The sequence below is a fragment of the Pocillopora damicornis genome, chromosome 6 (genome assembly GCF_964200805.1).
Source record: "Pocillopora damicornis chromosome 6, jaPocDami1.2, whole genome shotgun sequence".
NCBI lineage: Eukaryota > Metazoa > Cnidaria > Anthozoa > Scleractinia > Pocilloporidae > Pocillopora > Pocillopora damicornis.
Window position 1 is genome coordinate 8,630,583 of NC_142675.1, and position 13,432 is coordinate 8,644,014.

Below are 13,432 nucleotides of genomic sequence, written 5' to 3' on the forward strand. Positions count from 1 at the left end.
AGGTCACGGGTTCGAATCCCGTTGAAGCCCTTTTTTTTTTTTTTTTTTTTTTTTCAGGCTTCTTCTTTCCAATTGCTTAAATTGGAAAATTTACTGCGATGATCACATTTCACTTTCATTATAAGAATTGTATGGTTGGGAGTAAAGAGAATTACAAATTTGATGTGGGAGTTAAAGGGTTAATAATTTATTTGCTGGGAATAATTGTGTCCTGTTTGCATATGTTTAGAATTCTAAGCTATTGTTTCTTAGCTCTCCTTGAACAGTTAATGAGCTAGAGTGATGTTCCATGAGGAGGGAAGCCTAGTAGATATATGTAATCTATAAATTATCAAAGCTCTCCAGATTACAGTTCACTGCTAATATTATAAATAAAGGGGGTAAGTTTCTAAAGAAACTGTGGTGCTGCCTCAGTGGGAGAGTATACCAGGATAATTTAGTATTATCAATTGAGTTGATAAGGTTTAAAAAGATGACATTTTGAGTGTTAGCCTTTTCATCAGAGCAATTGGGCTGACAAAGGAATTGTCAGCTTTTAAACTCATCACAGTGGTGAATTTACATTATCAACTCAGCTGATAATATGAAATTAATTTGATATTATATAATGTTGTGGTTAATACCACTGATAACCTTGGGGCACCTGTTAGTGCCCTTCTTTGTGACTTTCATTGTCTTTCATAACTGATTTATAGCAACTCAGTGTTGTTCTGCTGCTTTTCTTTTCAGACTTTCTGACTTTATCCCTGATTCAAGGGTTATTTTCTTAACCCCAGGAAATTCTATACAAGGTAGGAGGACTTGCTGCTCTTTTTTTCTCTCATTGTTGAAACTTGCCTTCATTTTGTCAATCTTTATTAACCCTTTAATTGCCATGAGTGACCAAGACAGAATTTCTCCTTACAATATCAACACAACATCAACCAGATAAGTGATGAGAGTAAAGAAAAATATAAATTTGGGGATAATAAGTTGATCCAATACTGAATTCTCTGAACTAACATTATAAGAATTGTAGGATTGGGAGTAAGGAGAATTACAAATTTGATGTGGGAGTTAAAGGGTTAATAATTTATTTGCTGGGAATAATTGTGTCCTGTTTGCATATGTTTAGAATTCTGCATGCTCTCATTTCACTTATATCCATGTGAGTATTAATTATTTTGCCTGGTAATGTTATGTCAAGAACTATACATTATATTAATGACCTATTTAATTATGTTGTGATCGATGGTTGTGCATGATTATGTTTGGCTACAAACATGTGGAAATACTCTTAGAAAATGTTGCTGAAATTCTGGTGGTCCTTCTGATATACTGCTGGGTTAGTTACTGATTACATGCAGCTAGGTATTTGAAGTGTTTCAACTGTATGTTGACTTATGAATATTAACATTTGAGAGACTCAATTTTGGGTCATTGATTAAAACTTATTAATTCATATAAAATCAAAGTTTAAGCTCCCCTCCTAATACAGGAATATGGAAGATCTTGTGCAGAGATCTGGTTCCATCCTTGGCAAAGTACATATGGATTAGCAATTATCACCCCATGCTTGCATGTCTTGCATGGGAAATTAGTACATTCATGCAAAGTGTCTATCATTAAGGTTTTGCCAAGTTAAACCTAACTTAAGTCCTTTAAGGAACCCTTCGGCAATTAGTGGCTACCATGATGATTTTGCATAAATTATTTTTTTTGTGTGGAGAGGTTTAACTTTTAATAATTTTTGTAGCATGGACGTCGAAGCACAAAATCTAACCCAAGCTGGATGAATAACGAAGATCATATAAACAATCCAACATGTTCAAGATATTCATAAATTACCATTACATATAGAGCCATTGACGGCCAAAACATTTGTGTAAAAGTATATTTCATCGGATGGTAAGAGCAATTTTTACGAGATGGTAAAAATAACCAAAACCATCATGACCTATTCATATTGACCTATGTGTAAATAGTGAAATTTAAAATATTTCATATCTAGCCCACTCATGAATTTTTGGAATAAGGAGACCCTAAATTGTTTAAAAAACAGTAATCTGAAAGTTGACTTTGCAGGAAATGGCCAAGAGAGGCTGTTTATTTTTGTCCAATGAAAAGTGTATGAAAATAGCTCTTTTTTTGTTTTCTCTGAAATTGAAAACCAGTTTTTTTTGGTCTGCTTGGCTCTTTTTTTACAAATTCTAGGGGCCTAAACTTGAGTGTTGTAAATTACCAAAATCCTCGAAGAGCACAAGAAAAAATAAAGCCCACTATATGTTATGGACATTATGTTACAGACATTATATTACAGACATCACATTATAGACATTATATTATGGACATTATGACTGCATAACTTTAATTATGGTAATTCTTTTGGGAGAAATAAATGCTACATGCATACCAATTTTGTTCAAATTTATGACATCCAAGTTTTCAGTGTTTTTGACTAAACACTAATAACCATAACAACAACTGTACATTAGCAGTAGCAACACCAAGCTGACATGAGGAGTATAAATTTCAAGAAGTTTGAGTCCAAGTGTGAATTAAGTTTACTGAAAGACATGTCATATTTCGAGTCAGTACCTTCTTTTATAATATCTGAAGATAACAAATTAAAATATAGCATGCAATGTTTCAGAAATGTAGCCTAAAACAAGCAATACTACAACTTTCAGAGGCCGTTGCACTGATAATATTATCGAGAAAGTTGTCAATTCAAACAGTTCAGTGCAGTTTAACTGCATGATTCAGTGTAGTGTAACTGCGTGATTCCCATATTGACGAAAATTTTCTTAACACAGTGTTGTTTGCTTATGGTTATGTAGTTTGCTTGTGATTGTGTAGTTTTTGTTCTTGTTGGGATGGTGATAGATGATGCTTTTGCAATTATGTTTCAAGTGACCAAGTTGTAGCAGTGATCTTCGCAGGGTGGTAAATGGAGGTTGTGCAGTCTTGCTTTGATTTTTAACTGTAGTTTATATATTTGTGTCTGCTTGTGCATCGTTTTGGAGCTATGGAGGTTTTAAGATTTAGGTATAATGGTTACGCCGGCAATGGTCAGATCTTTGTGATGCTGCATGAAGTAGTAAAAACGGGTGCGGCTTTTGTATTAATGCTGGTACAACTGTGATTACTTTTATTATTAGATACTTCTTAGGCGAAATGGGGAATTTTGTTAGATATAATAAATCCTAAATTATAAGATTAAGTTTCTCTTTTTAGATTAGTTTTTTATTTTAGCAGTATAGTATATATCATTTAATTATTTTAGTGATGTGTAAGTCCACATCAACCTTCTTGGCTGCCAATTTCCTACCTGCATTATCAAATAAAATGATAATGATGATGATGATGATGATGATGATGATTAAGAATCAAACGTCAACCAGCCAGAACTGACCGGGTTTAAGGCCCTAGAGAGGAAAAAAAAAACTTATTTCCCCTTAACCTTTCAAATCGCGTTTCATTTCTGCTGTTTATGTCTCTGGTTGTTACTTTGTAAACTGAAAAACAAAACTCTTTCTTAATCTAGAAACTGGGTTGAAATGAAAAATCTCAGATTAAATCTCTTATTAGGTTCTTTCGTTGGTGTTCCTTGCTTAAAAGGATTTAGAAAATGACATCACGATTTGAAACCATTCTCGGTCTCAATTGGCTATCGGGAGATTTTTTTTTTTCGAATGGGTTTAATTAACATTACTTAATGTCAATTCTCTTTTTGACAGGTCATCCTGGAAAAGTTATTATTATGGCTACGGCTATTTCGCCATTTGCGTCTACGAAAGAGACTACCAACTATGCAAGGCTATGCCGCCTCCTGGTGGATGTTGGATCTCAGGTGCTTAGGTCCACTTTTGACACAATACATCCACCAGCGACTCTATATACAGTATTGGGAAGTACCTCAGTGCATTACGCCACATTGCAATCACTGTACAAAGGGAGGAAGAAAGTGCTGAATCCCACGCAGTGGGGAAAGTTGTACCCTACTCACGCACCCGTGTCTTCTGCAGCCTTCGATATCACACTTCTAACGGTGCTTCTTAGAAATATCTGTGGTTTGGGCCCTCCTGCCAATGGATGGGATCGTCTTCCCCTAGCTACAAACATAAGCATCGCAGATGACATCGCCAGAGTCAAGTATTACAGGAACACTGTATACGGCCATGCTTCTCAAGCCTCTGTGGATGACAGCAGTTTCAGTGCTTACTGGCAGGAAGTAAGAGAAGCTTTGGTAAGACTCGGAGGAGCCCATTTTAGAGCTGAAATCGACAACCTTGAGCACGACTGCATGGATCCAGATATCGAGGAGCACTATCGTCAACTGATGAAACAATGGAAGAAAGACGACGACAGCATCAAAGACAAGCTTGAAGAAATTGAAAGTAAGTAAAACATTATCCACTGCCAATGTGGATGAATCAGAAGGCTACAAAAGTATATATTTCCAATTAACACGGTAGTGTAGGTCAGCTCATGATGTTTTCATCATTGTCGGAACTAGTCTCATATTTGGAAGGTATATTTGCGTTGTGTGTAAAATGACGAATTAACCCAAATGTTGACACTATGTTTTAATTTGCAGTATTTTTGTCTGTTCGTGGGTACTTGTGTACAACAGCTAGAGTGCATTTGTTGATTTCTAAGCGTCTTATTTCGTTTGATCTATTCGGAATCGACTAGATATTGATATACATAGCATTGTTTTATCTGCACTTAACGTGAAGCTGCGATATAAATTTGCTTATGAAAATGCGCATACCTTTTGAAATTTTCAGATTCAGACTACTCACAGCAAAAAAAATTATTAAGAGCGACGCTGTTTTCTTGGGTACATAGCGCAGCTCATATGCATTACGACGGTAAGCGCTGGATGTCGGCCAACACAGCATACTTTACTAGTCTAAGAGCACACCTTGACTGGGATGCCACGGAATCTGAGATTTTCTGCCCTGGCTACCTCTCGGATTTGATGGTGATTTGACAGCCCTCATACATGTGTATCATCGTAGTCGGGATAGTTTATCGTCTTATTTTAGTATTACCTTTCTTATAATGAACCTAACTTCCTAGTAGCGTTAGATGTGACCCGCATATTTCGGAATGAAATAACCAAATCCTTCCTCCTGGCGTATTAGAGTATTCAATTCTACATGGGAAAATAGTTAAATGGGGATTGTTTTGAGTAAAATAGGTTAGAATAAGATGTATGTGGTTATTTTACATTTCCTGAGGAAAAGACTGTCGGCAAAACCTCCCACTTCATTGAAGGCGGGTCTCTAGATTTCTCCAGCTTTGAATCACCGCCTTGTAGGGTTACTCAGGATGTTTTCATTGAGGACGGAACTAGTCACATACTTGAAACGTTATTCGAGCGTTATATGTGAAAAATGAAGAATTAACCCAAATGTTCACACTTTGTTTTCATCGGCAGTATTTTTCTGTTCGTGGGTGCTCGCGTATAATTGCTGGAGTGCATTTTTGTAATTTCTAAGCGTCCTATTGAGTTTGATCTATTCGGAATCGACTAGATATTGATATACGTTTCATTGTTTTGTCTACACTTAAACGTGAATCTGTGGTGTAAATGTGCTTATGAAATTGCGCTTATCTTTCTTACATTTCCAGATTCGCTAGAAAAGATGAGGCACGACCTCAGAGACACAACTGAGAAGATAGAGATGAAAATGAAGGAGGTTTTAGAGACGCTTAGTAGCCAGGCGACCACAGTGGAAAAAAGCGCAGATCAAGGTTGGTTACTAGAAAGAGCTACTCACAGATAAACTGACCTACCAACAGGGATTTATTAAAACATCTTTTGAGCATGACCACATTATTCGCGTGATGTCGGCCAATTTAACATTTTATTAGGTAATGTATTGTTGTAAGAGCACACCCTGGCTTCCAACCTGCCCTGGCTACAAATGAAGATACTTGGTTATGTGTGGGATGAATGGGATGGCACGGATGTGAGGCTACCTCACGGTGTTGGATAGTTTTCTGACAGCACTCATACATATTTAGCTTAGAAGGCTATTGTCTTATACTAGTTTTACTTTTGTTGAGGACATAGGGAGAAATGAGAGGGCGGAAAGGCGTTCTTTGGTTTTTATTAATTAGTTCTTACAATGTCACTTTTACCGACAAAAATATTTCAGACTATCGGCTCCAATGAAATCAATATTTATCTCCTGAGTTTCACTATTAGAAACCGCTGAAGCCGGGCCATAAGGTTTTTTAGAATGTTGTATAGAATAAAAAAGTACACAGAGGAAGGGAAAAGGATCTATTCTGGTAACTTTTAATGAATAAAGTGACTCCCACTCGGACTAAAAGTTCCAATGTTATTCCACAAAGGGTCTCTTGAGAAAATGAGAAGCGAAATGGCAAAGATGGACAGTGAACTTAAAGAAGTGAAGGGAAAGCTGTGTACTTTGGCAGCCCCTGTGGGAGAAAGCAAGGATGAAGGTCAGTTGAATTATACAATAAAAGTTATCCTGCTTAACCGTTAATTTAGTCGTAGTAAACATGTTCTGTATGTTAGAGAGATCATCCTATCTTAAAGAGATTCAGTTTTTCAATTTAAACAATCTCTGGAATAGCCTCTCTGGTGTGCTTTCCTTCCCTTCAATTGTTTAAACTTTCACCCTTAAATAGCCCGGAAACATTATATTTTTATTAGAATGGAGAACGATATAAAAATGAAGTACAGTTTTAACGAAAATATTGGCATTAAGTTCGGCTCCATGTTAGAAATTAATAGAGTAGGTTCGACGGCATTTATAAGCTAAATGGCCTTTGGTGATTAACATGAATCATACATTGATACCTTTTTTCATTGTCCAATTAAGTTATTTAGCGATGGTGTCGTACTCGTTCACTTATTTAAATTCAGTGCCGAATACCTAATAGCATTGAATGTGATCCGCATATTTCTGAATAAAATAACTAAACCCTTCCTTCGCTCATATTGTGGAGTATTCAATTCTACATGGGAAAATAGCTGAATGAGGATCGTCTTGAGTAAAATGGGTTAGAATAAGATGTTTGTGGTTATTTTACATTTCCTGAGGAAAAGACTGTTGGCAAAACCTCCTACTTCATCGCAGGCGAGCCTCCAGTTTTCTGCAGCATTTTTGATGAAACCGCGTGACAAAGAAGGCAGAAAGACGTTGTTTGGTTTTCATTTATTAGTTCGTAGTCTCGCTATATCCCGAAAAAGCCTTGCTCAGACTACGGCTCCAATGATATGAATATCTATCTCCCGAGTAATTTATTTTACGACAGAGTTTCACTGTTAGACATCGCTAAAGTCGAACAAACAGAATAGGTTCAACTGAATTCATAATCTAAATGGCTTTTAATCAGTAGGCATAAATCATACACTAGAACCTTTTTGCATCGTCCAAGTAATTTCTTTGGCAACGGTATCGTACTCATTCGCATATTTAAATTCAGTGCCGAATGACAGGGACGTACCACAATTTTCAACGCGGCATTCATTAGATTAATTACCTATTTTGCTACTGCTAGGTGTTTTTGATCCAACTGAGCTTATCAATGGAATTCGCCAGCTGTACAAGACTCGCGAGGGATGGCTCTCACCATTTCCATGGTGTGAAGAGTTTCAGTTTTTTCTCGACAATATTTTTACAAGGCTCAAAGTGGTCAGAAGAAAGAAAACGAGAGGAGAAATCACTGACGTATTTGTTGACATGTCGTCAATACTAGACCCGTATGAAGAGTGTTCAGCGCCGAGAACAGTGTTGATTGAAGGAGAACCTGGTATGGGAAAAACCACCTATTGTAAAAAGTACGCCTACGACTGGGCCACAAAACAGCAAGAACTTCAGGGCTGCGGCTCAACAGCATTAAAATTGGTATTGTTGCTGAAATGTCGAGATATCCACTCTGACGTTTGGGAAGCCATTGATGATCAGCTGCTGCCCCTAGGCATCGATGAAAAAGTCAAACAACAATTTTTTCAGTTTATTCGTGAAAATCAGTCCAGCATTTTATTGATATTGGATGGATTGGATGAATTACCATCCGGGAAATTGTCGATGTTTTCCAAATTAATTGAAGGAAGAGAACTCCCTAGATGCCACATAGTTGCAACAGCAAGACAAGAAGCTGGAAAAGAGGTGAGAAAATGTTGTGACGCGCTGCTTCAGATCGAAGGATTCACTGAGAAGCATGTGATAGAATTTGTCACCAAGTACTTTAAAGAAAGGACGGATTTAGCCACCAAGCTCTCGCAACGGATGTCGCGAGATAAAAACCTGAGAGAAATAGCGGCCAATCCTCTAAACACAGCACTTCTTTGCCTTTTATGCGAAGAGTTTGAGGGCACACTCCCCGAAAGCAGAGCTCAACTGTACTTGGATATGGTTGAATGTGTTTTGAGAAGATATAGAAAAAAGAAGGGACTATTAGAAAAGATCGAAGACCTGACAAACCATTACAAACCGCAATTGAATCACCTTGGAAAAGTAGCGTTGAATGGTTTACTTGACGATAAGCTGGATTTAAATGAAAGTGAATTGAGAAACCATGCAAAAGACCTGACTGAATTTGGGTTTCTGTCAGTGCAGCCTGGTGGCAGCAAACTGAGACAAACACTGCATTATGCGTTCTTACATAAAAGTTTTCAAGAATTCTTTGCAGCATTCTTCATTTGTTCTCAGATTCAAAGCAAGGAAATGAAACCTGAAGAACTAGTTTCCGATCCCAGGTATTTCGTTGAACTTAAACAAATACTTTTGTTTTCGTGTGGAATTTTGGCCATGAAATGCGATGAACAGGCTGTGGCTCTTGTAAAGAGTTTAACAAATGAAGTCAACAAAAATAAAGGCGGTGGTGCAAAAATTGTATTGAAGGCCATCAACGAATGCAAAAGGGAAAAAAGCGATTCTCACTCGCATTTATCGAAGTCGTTTGGTACTGGTTTGAATCTGACCAATTTGGATTTGCGAAAGAATGGTATAAGTGATGCGGGTGCTACATGTATTGCTGAGGCAATCAAAGTGAACAAGACGCTAACCAATTTGGATTTGCGAAAGAATGGTATTAGTGCTGCGGGTGCTACATGTATTGCTGAGGCAATCAAAGTGAACAAGACGCTAACCAATTTGGATTTGCGAAAGAATGGTATTAGTGCTGCGGGTGCTACATGTATTGCTGAGGCAATCAAAGTGAACAAGACGCTAACCAATTTGGATTTGCGAAAGAATGGTATTAGTGCTGCGGGTGCTACATGTATTGCTGAGGCAATCAAAGTGAACAAGACGCTAACCAATTTGGATTTGCGAAAGAATGGTATTAGTGCTGCGGGTGCTACATGTATTGCTGAGGCAATCAAAGTGAACAAGACGCTAACCAATTTGGATTTGTCTTGGAATGATATTAGTGCTGCGGGTGCTACATGTATTGCTGAGGCAATCAAAGTGAACAAGACGCTAACCAATTTGGATTTGTCTTGGAATAATATTAGTGCTGCGGGTGCTACATGTGTTGCTGAGGCAATCAAAGTGAACAAGACGCTAACCAATTTGGATTTGTCTGGGAATCATATTAGTGCTGCGGGTGCTACATGTATTGCTGAGGCAATCAAAGTGAACAAGACGCTAACCAATTTGGATTTGTCTTACAATGGTATTAGTGCTGCGGGTGCTACATGTATTGCTGAGGCAATCAAAGTGAACAAGACGCTAACCAATTTGGATTTGCGAGGCAATGATATTAGTGCTGCGGGTGCTACATGTATTGCTGAGGCAATCAAAGTGAGCAAGACGCTAACCAATTTGGATTTGTCTTACAATGGTATTAGTGATGCGGTTGCTACATGTATTGCTGAGGTAATCAAAGTGAACAAGGCGCTAACCAAGTTGGATTTGTCTTACAGTGGTATTAGTGCTGCGGGTGCTACATGTATTGCTGAGGCAATCAAAGTGAACAAGACGCGAACCAATTTGGATTTGTCTTGGAATGATATTAGTGCTGCGGGTGCTACATGTATTGCTGAGGCAATCAAAGTGAACAAGACGCTAACCAATTTGGATTTGTCTTACAATGGTATTAGTGCTGCGGGTGCTACATGTATTGCTGAGGCAATCAAAGTGAACAAGACGCTAACCAATTTGGATTTGTCTGGGAATGATATTAGTGCTGCGGGTGCTACATGTATTGCTGAGGCAATCAAAGTGAACAAGACGCTAACCAATTTGGATTTGCGAAATAATGGTATTAGAGATGCGGGTGCTACATGTATTGCTGAGGCAATCAAAGTGAACAAGACGCTAACCAATTTGGATTTGCGAGGCAATGGTATTAGTGATGCGGGTGCTACATGTATTGCTGAGGCAATCAAAGTGAACAAGACGCTAACCAATTTGAAATTGTCTTACAATGGTATTAGTGATGCGGGTGCTACATGTATTGCTGAGGCAATCAAAGTGAACAAGACGCTAACCAATTTGGAATTGTCTTACAATGGTATTAGTGTTACGGGTGCTACATGTATTGCTGAGGCAATCAAAGTGAACAAGATGCTAACCAAGTTTGATTTGTTTTAGAATGGAATGTCTTGCTGAGGCAATTAAAGCAGGGTTTAAACAACTTTCAAGTAGAAGGGCACTGCCTTTAAAGTAAGCAGGTACCTTTGAAAATTGAGGAAAATTTTTAAAAGAAAAGTCTCCCAGAAACGCATTTTCCTGCAATCTGGAGAAGAAATCTTCTTGCAATGATCCATACTTAATCTATTATAATAAAAAAGAATGGTACTCTGGGAGAATTTGTTTATTTCACTGTTGTTTTCGGAGCCTCTTTTTATCCTACAGTTACAAGTTAAAGGCCCATTTCCAACCTTGATGCAACTCGCGCCGCGACCCAATTTCCTGTAACACGAAATTCCCAGATCACTGAAACCCTTCTAAAATCGTCTTTCTCAAGAGCCATCCTGAACATATAGTCAACAGTTTTACGGTAAATATATTCGCCGTTCGTTATTTCACTGTTTCCTTACAGTATTTTGAATTTTGTCTTGAAGAATCCTAAGAAAAAATTTTTTAAGTGTCACGCCTGGAGCTCTTCGTACTCCGTGAAGAGTCGGCGAAAAGGACAATATTCAAATTATTTTCAAATGAAGACAAAATACTTCCAATAGAAACTGGTATTTTTCAAAGAGAAATGTGGAAAAATATCAGACTGCCGGACGTTTAGTTATTTGAAGACCGTGTCCGGTAGTGTCTGGTGAAAATTTTCTTAGTGTCACGCTTGGATCTCTTCGTACTCTGTGTACAAGGTCAGCGAAACGGAGAAAGTTGGCATTTTTTCACTTTTTAGAAGCGCTTGAGGATTGTAAATGAAGGTAGAATATTTTCTAGTGAAAAATTAGTATATTTCAAGGAGAAATATGGAGTTGTTTAAGGACCGTGTCCAGCCGTGTCATTGAAATTTTAAGCGCCTGGATGGCTTCGTACTCTGTAAACAGGGTTAGCAAGAAACATCAAGTTCGAAATTTTAGGCTGCCTGGAGGCGCTTGAGGATTGTACATAAAGGTAGAACATTTTCATATAAATATTTTTTGGATTTCGAAGAGAAATATGGAAAAATATCGCACTGCCGGACGTTTAATTATTTTAAGTGTAGTCACTTCATTGCAGGAACTCGAACGTCAGCGACACTGACAGTTTGCGTTACAATTCTTATTTGCTGCTTTGCATGGACAACAACGCCGACCACTCTTTCGAGCGCAAGTTCCTCTCCACGGGCAGGAAACGTCAACTGACCCTTGGTCCTATTTAACAAGGATGGCAAACTTCAATTAAAAAAAAATTGATGAAGGAATGAAAACGTGGTGGATCAACATTTTCACCTTCTTCGAAATGCTCGCAAGGATTTTCGCGTTTCTCTTTAGCAACAACCGATCCATAAGCGTTTACTGCCTCGGAATCTACTAAATCAATAGATTCATCCAATTCCATACCGGATTAAAACGTATAGAACTGTTTTAAACAGAATTATTTTGATAAGCTCTTCAAATTCATCGGAGAAAAGGCAGAAGGTATTTTGAGACCTGACAAGGTAAAAATAACTAACCAATCAGAGGCGCTATTTAAACAAAAGCGGTGGTTCAAAACGAAAACAAACGAACGCGTTGGCTCAAGGTTGGAAATGGGCCTTTAACTTCAGCTTATAAAGTGATAAAGTGTGAAACTGACCCTTTTTGTAGTTTATGAAAACTCAAAGTCAGAGCCACAATCAGAATCTTCGGCATCCAAATCTGGCAGCTCCAAGGCTTTGGAGATTTTCTCTACCTCTTCCTCAACAGAATAGAGTAACTAGGCGTCATCATCAGTTGCCTGTACACCAACATCATGTACAATTACCACTGGAACATCCTCATTTGCAGATCCTGGACCTGGTTGTGGTGCTGTGTTGAAAACCTTTGGAGGGCGCTTGCGACGAGGTTTAGCTGCTAACCAGGACGAAACAGCCGAATTAAGAACAACTCTCTGTAAGAATAAAACATCTTGGGGAATGAAAATTTTCAACCCCCCTTCAAATTTTGCATGCAGTTAGGCGCTCAGGGTGGATGCACAAAAATACCCTTTATAAAGGTCGCAGCACTCTTGTTGCCATGGTAACAACAGCTGCTTGTTCGAGGCCTAGGGCCTCGTTTTCACACAAAAACGTCGCAAAAAAAATTGAAATTTTTATTTCTCTATCTCGAGCTAAATAAAACATTACAAATTGGCACTTCTATCATACATAGTAACATTATTCGTCTCTACATTGATTCATTCAATTTTCCCTGGGAGTGAATGTGAACACAGCAATAGATTATTCATCTCGGTACAGTTTCGGTCATTTTTGTTGTCGGGTAAAACAGGGAAAACGTTTATCTCAATTTCTCCAAAGGTGCACCGATTCTGCAACTGAAACTACCCACCTAGCTGGTTATAATATTCTAGTTATTAAATATGTAAAAATCTATGCGGACCTGCCTCTACTTTTTATGGGGGAAATTCGCAAACGAAGCTCAAAGTCAGATATTGCATAATTTGGCGATGTTTCTGATGTTCTCAACAATAAATGTTTCAGAAAAATGAAACATTCAAGGCTTTAAAAGAATGTTATCTTATGAGCAATATCCCGAAGAGAAATCTCACCTCTAGTAGTCATCTTTAAAAAAAAAATTGATCAACCTTCATGGAGGACTACTCGACGTAACAACAAACATATACCTCAAATCGTGTGCATAACATCCAGATTCCAAATGCTGCACCTTCTTTTATGGGAATTTGAGCGATCTGAAGTCTTCTGAAGATACACTGTTATACTTGTATGTCATTTAAGACATGTTGAAGTCGGCTGATCTACACGAAACTATCCTCACACCGGTCATTTGTCATTAACATGTACGTTGTCACGATGG

General features: G+C 38.0%; 1 protein-coding gene across 2 annotated transcripts; it reads left to right on the top strand.

The window, feature by feature from the left end:
- The first annotated feature begins 176 nt into the window (after positions 1-176).
- Positions 177-12,762, top strand: LOC149043795 (uncharacterized). 2 transcript variants are annotated; one of them, XM_089210518.1, is made up of 5 exons: positions 177-791; positions 3,720-4,379; positions 5,623-5,745; positions 6,352-6,462; positions 7,528-12,762. In XM_089210518.1, the coding sequence occupies exons 2-5, from the start codon at positions 3,743-3,745 to the stop codon at positions 10,566-10,568; spliced, it is 3,912 nt and encodes a 1,303-aa protein (XP_089066644.1). In that variant the 5' UTR covers positions 177-791; positions 3,720-3,742; the 3' UTR covers positions 10,569-12,762. The 2 variants fall into 2 exon arrangements, with proteins under 2 accessions (XP_089066644.1, XP_089066643.1); XM_089210517.1 differs by lacking the exon at positions 177-791 and having other exon boundaries at positions 3,683-4,379.
- Positions 12,763-13,432: the final 670 nt, after the last annotated feature.

Excerpts from the sequence above, each read along its gene's own strand:
- LOC149043795 (XM_089210517.1), top strand. The coding sequence starts at position 3,698 with ATGTCAATTCTCTTTTTGACAGGTCATCCTGGAAAAGTTATTATTATG. Across the intron at positions 4,380-5,622 it reads CAAGCTTGAAGAAATTGAAA|ATTCGCTAGAAAAGATGAGG; the intron begins GTAAGTAAAACA and ends TTACATTTCCAG. Across the intron at positions 6,463-7,527 it reads GGGAGAAAGCAAGGATGAAG|GTGTTTTTGATCCAACTGAG; the intron begins GTCAGTTGAATT and ends TGCTACTGCTAG.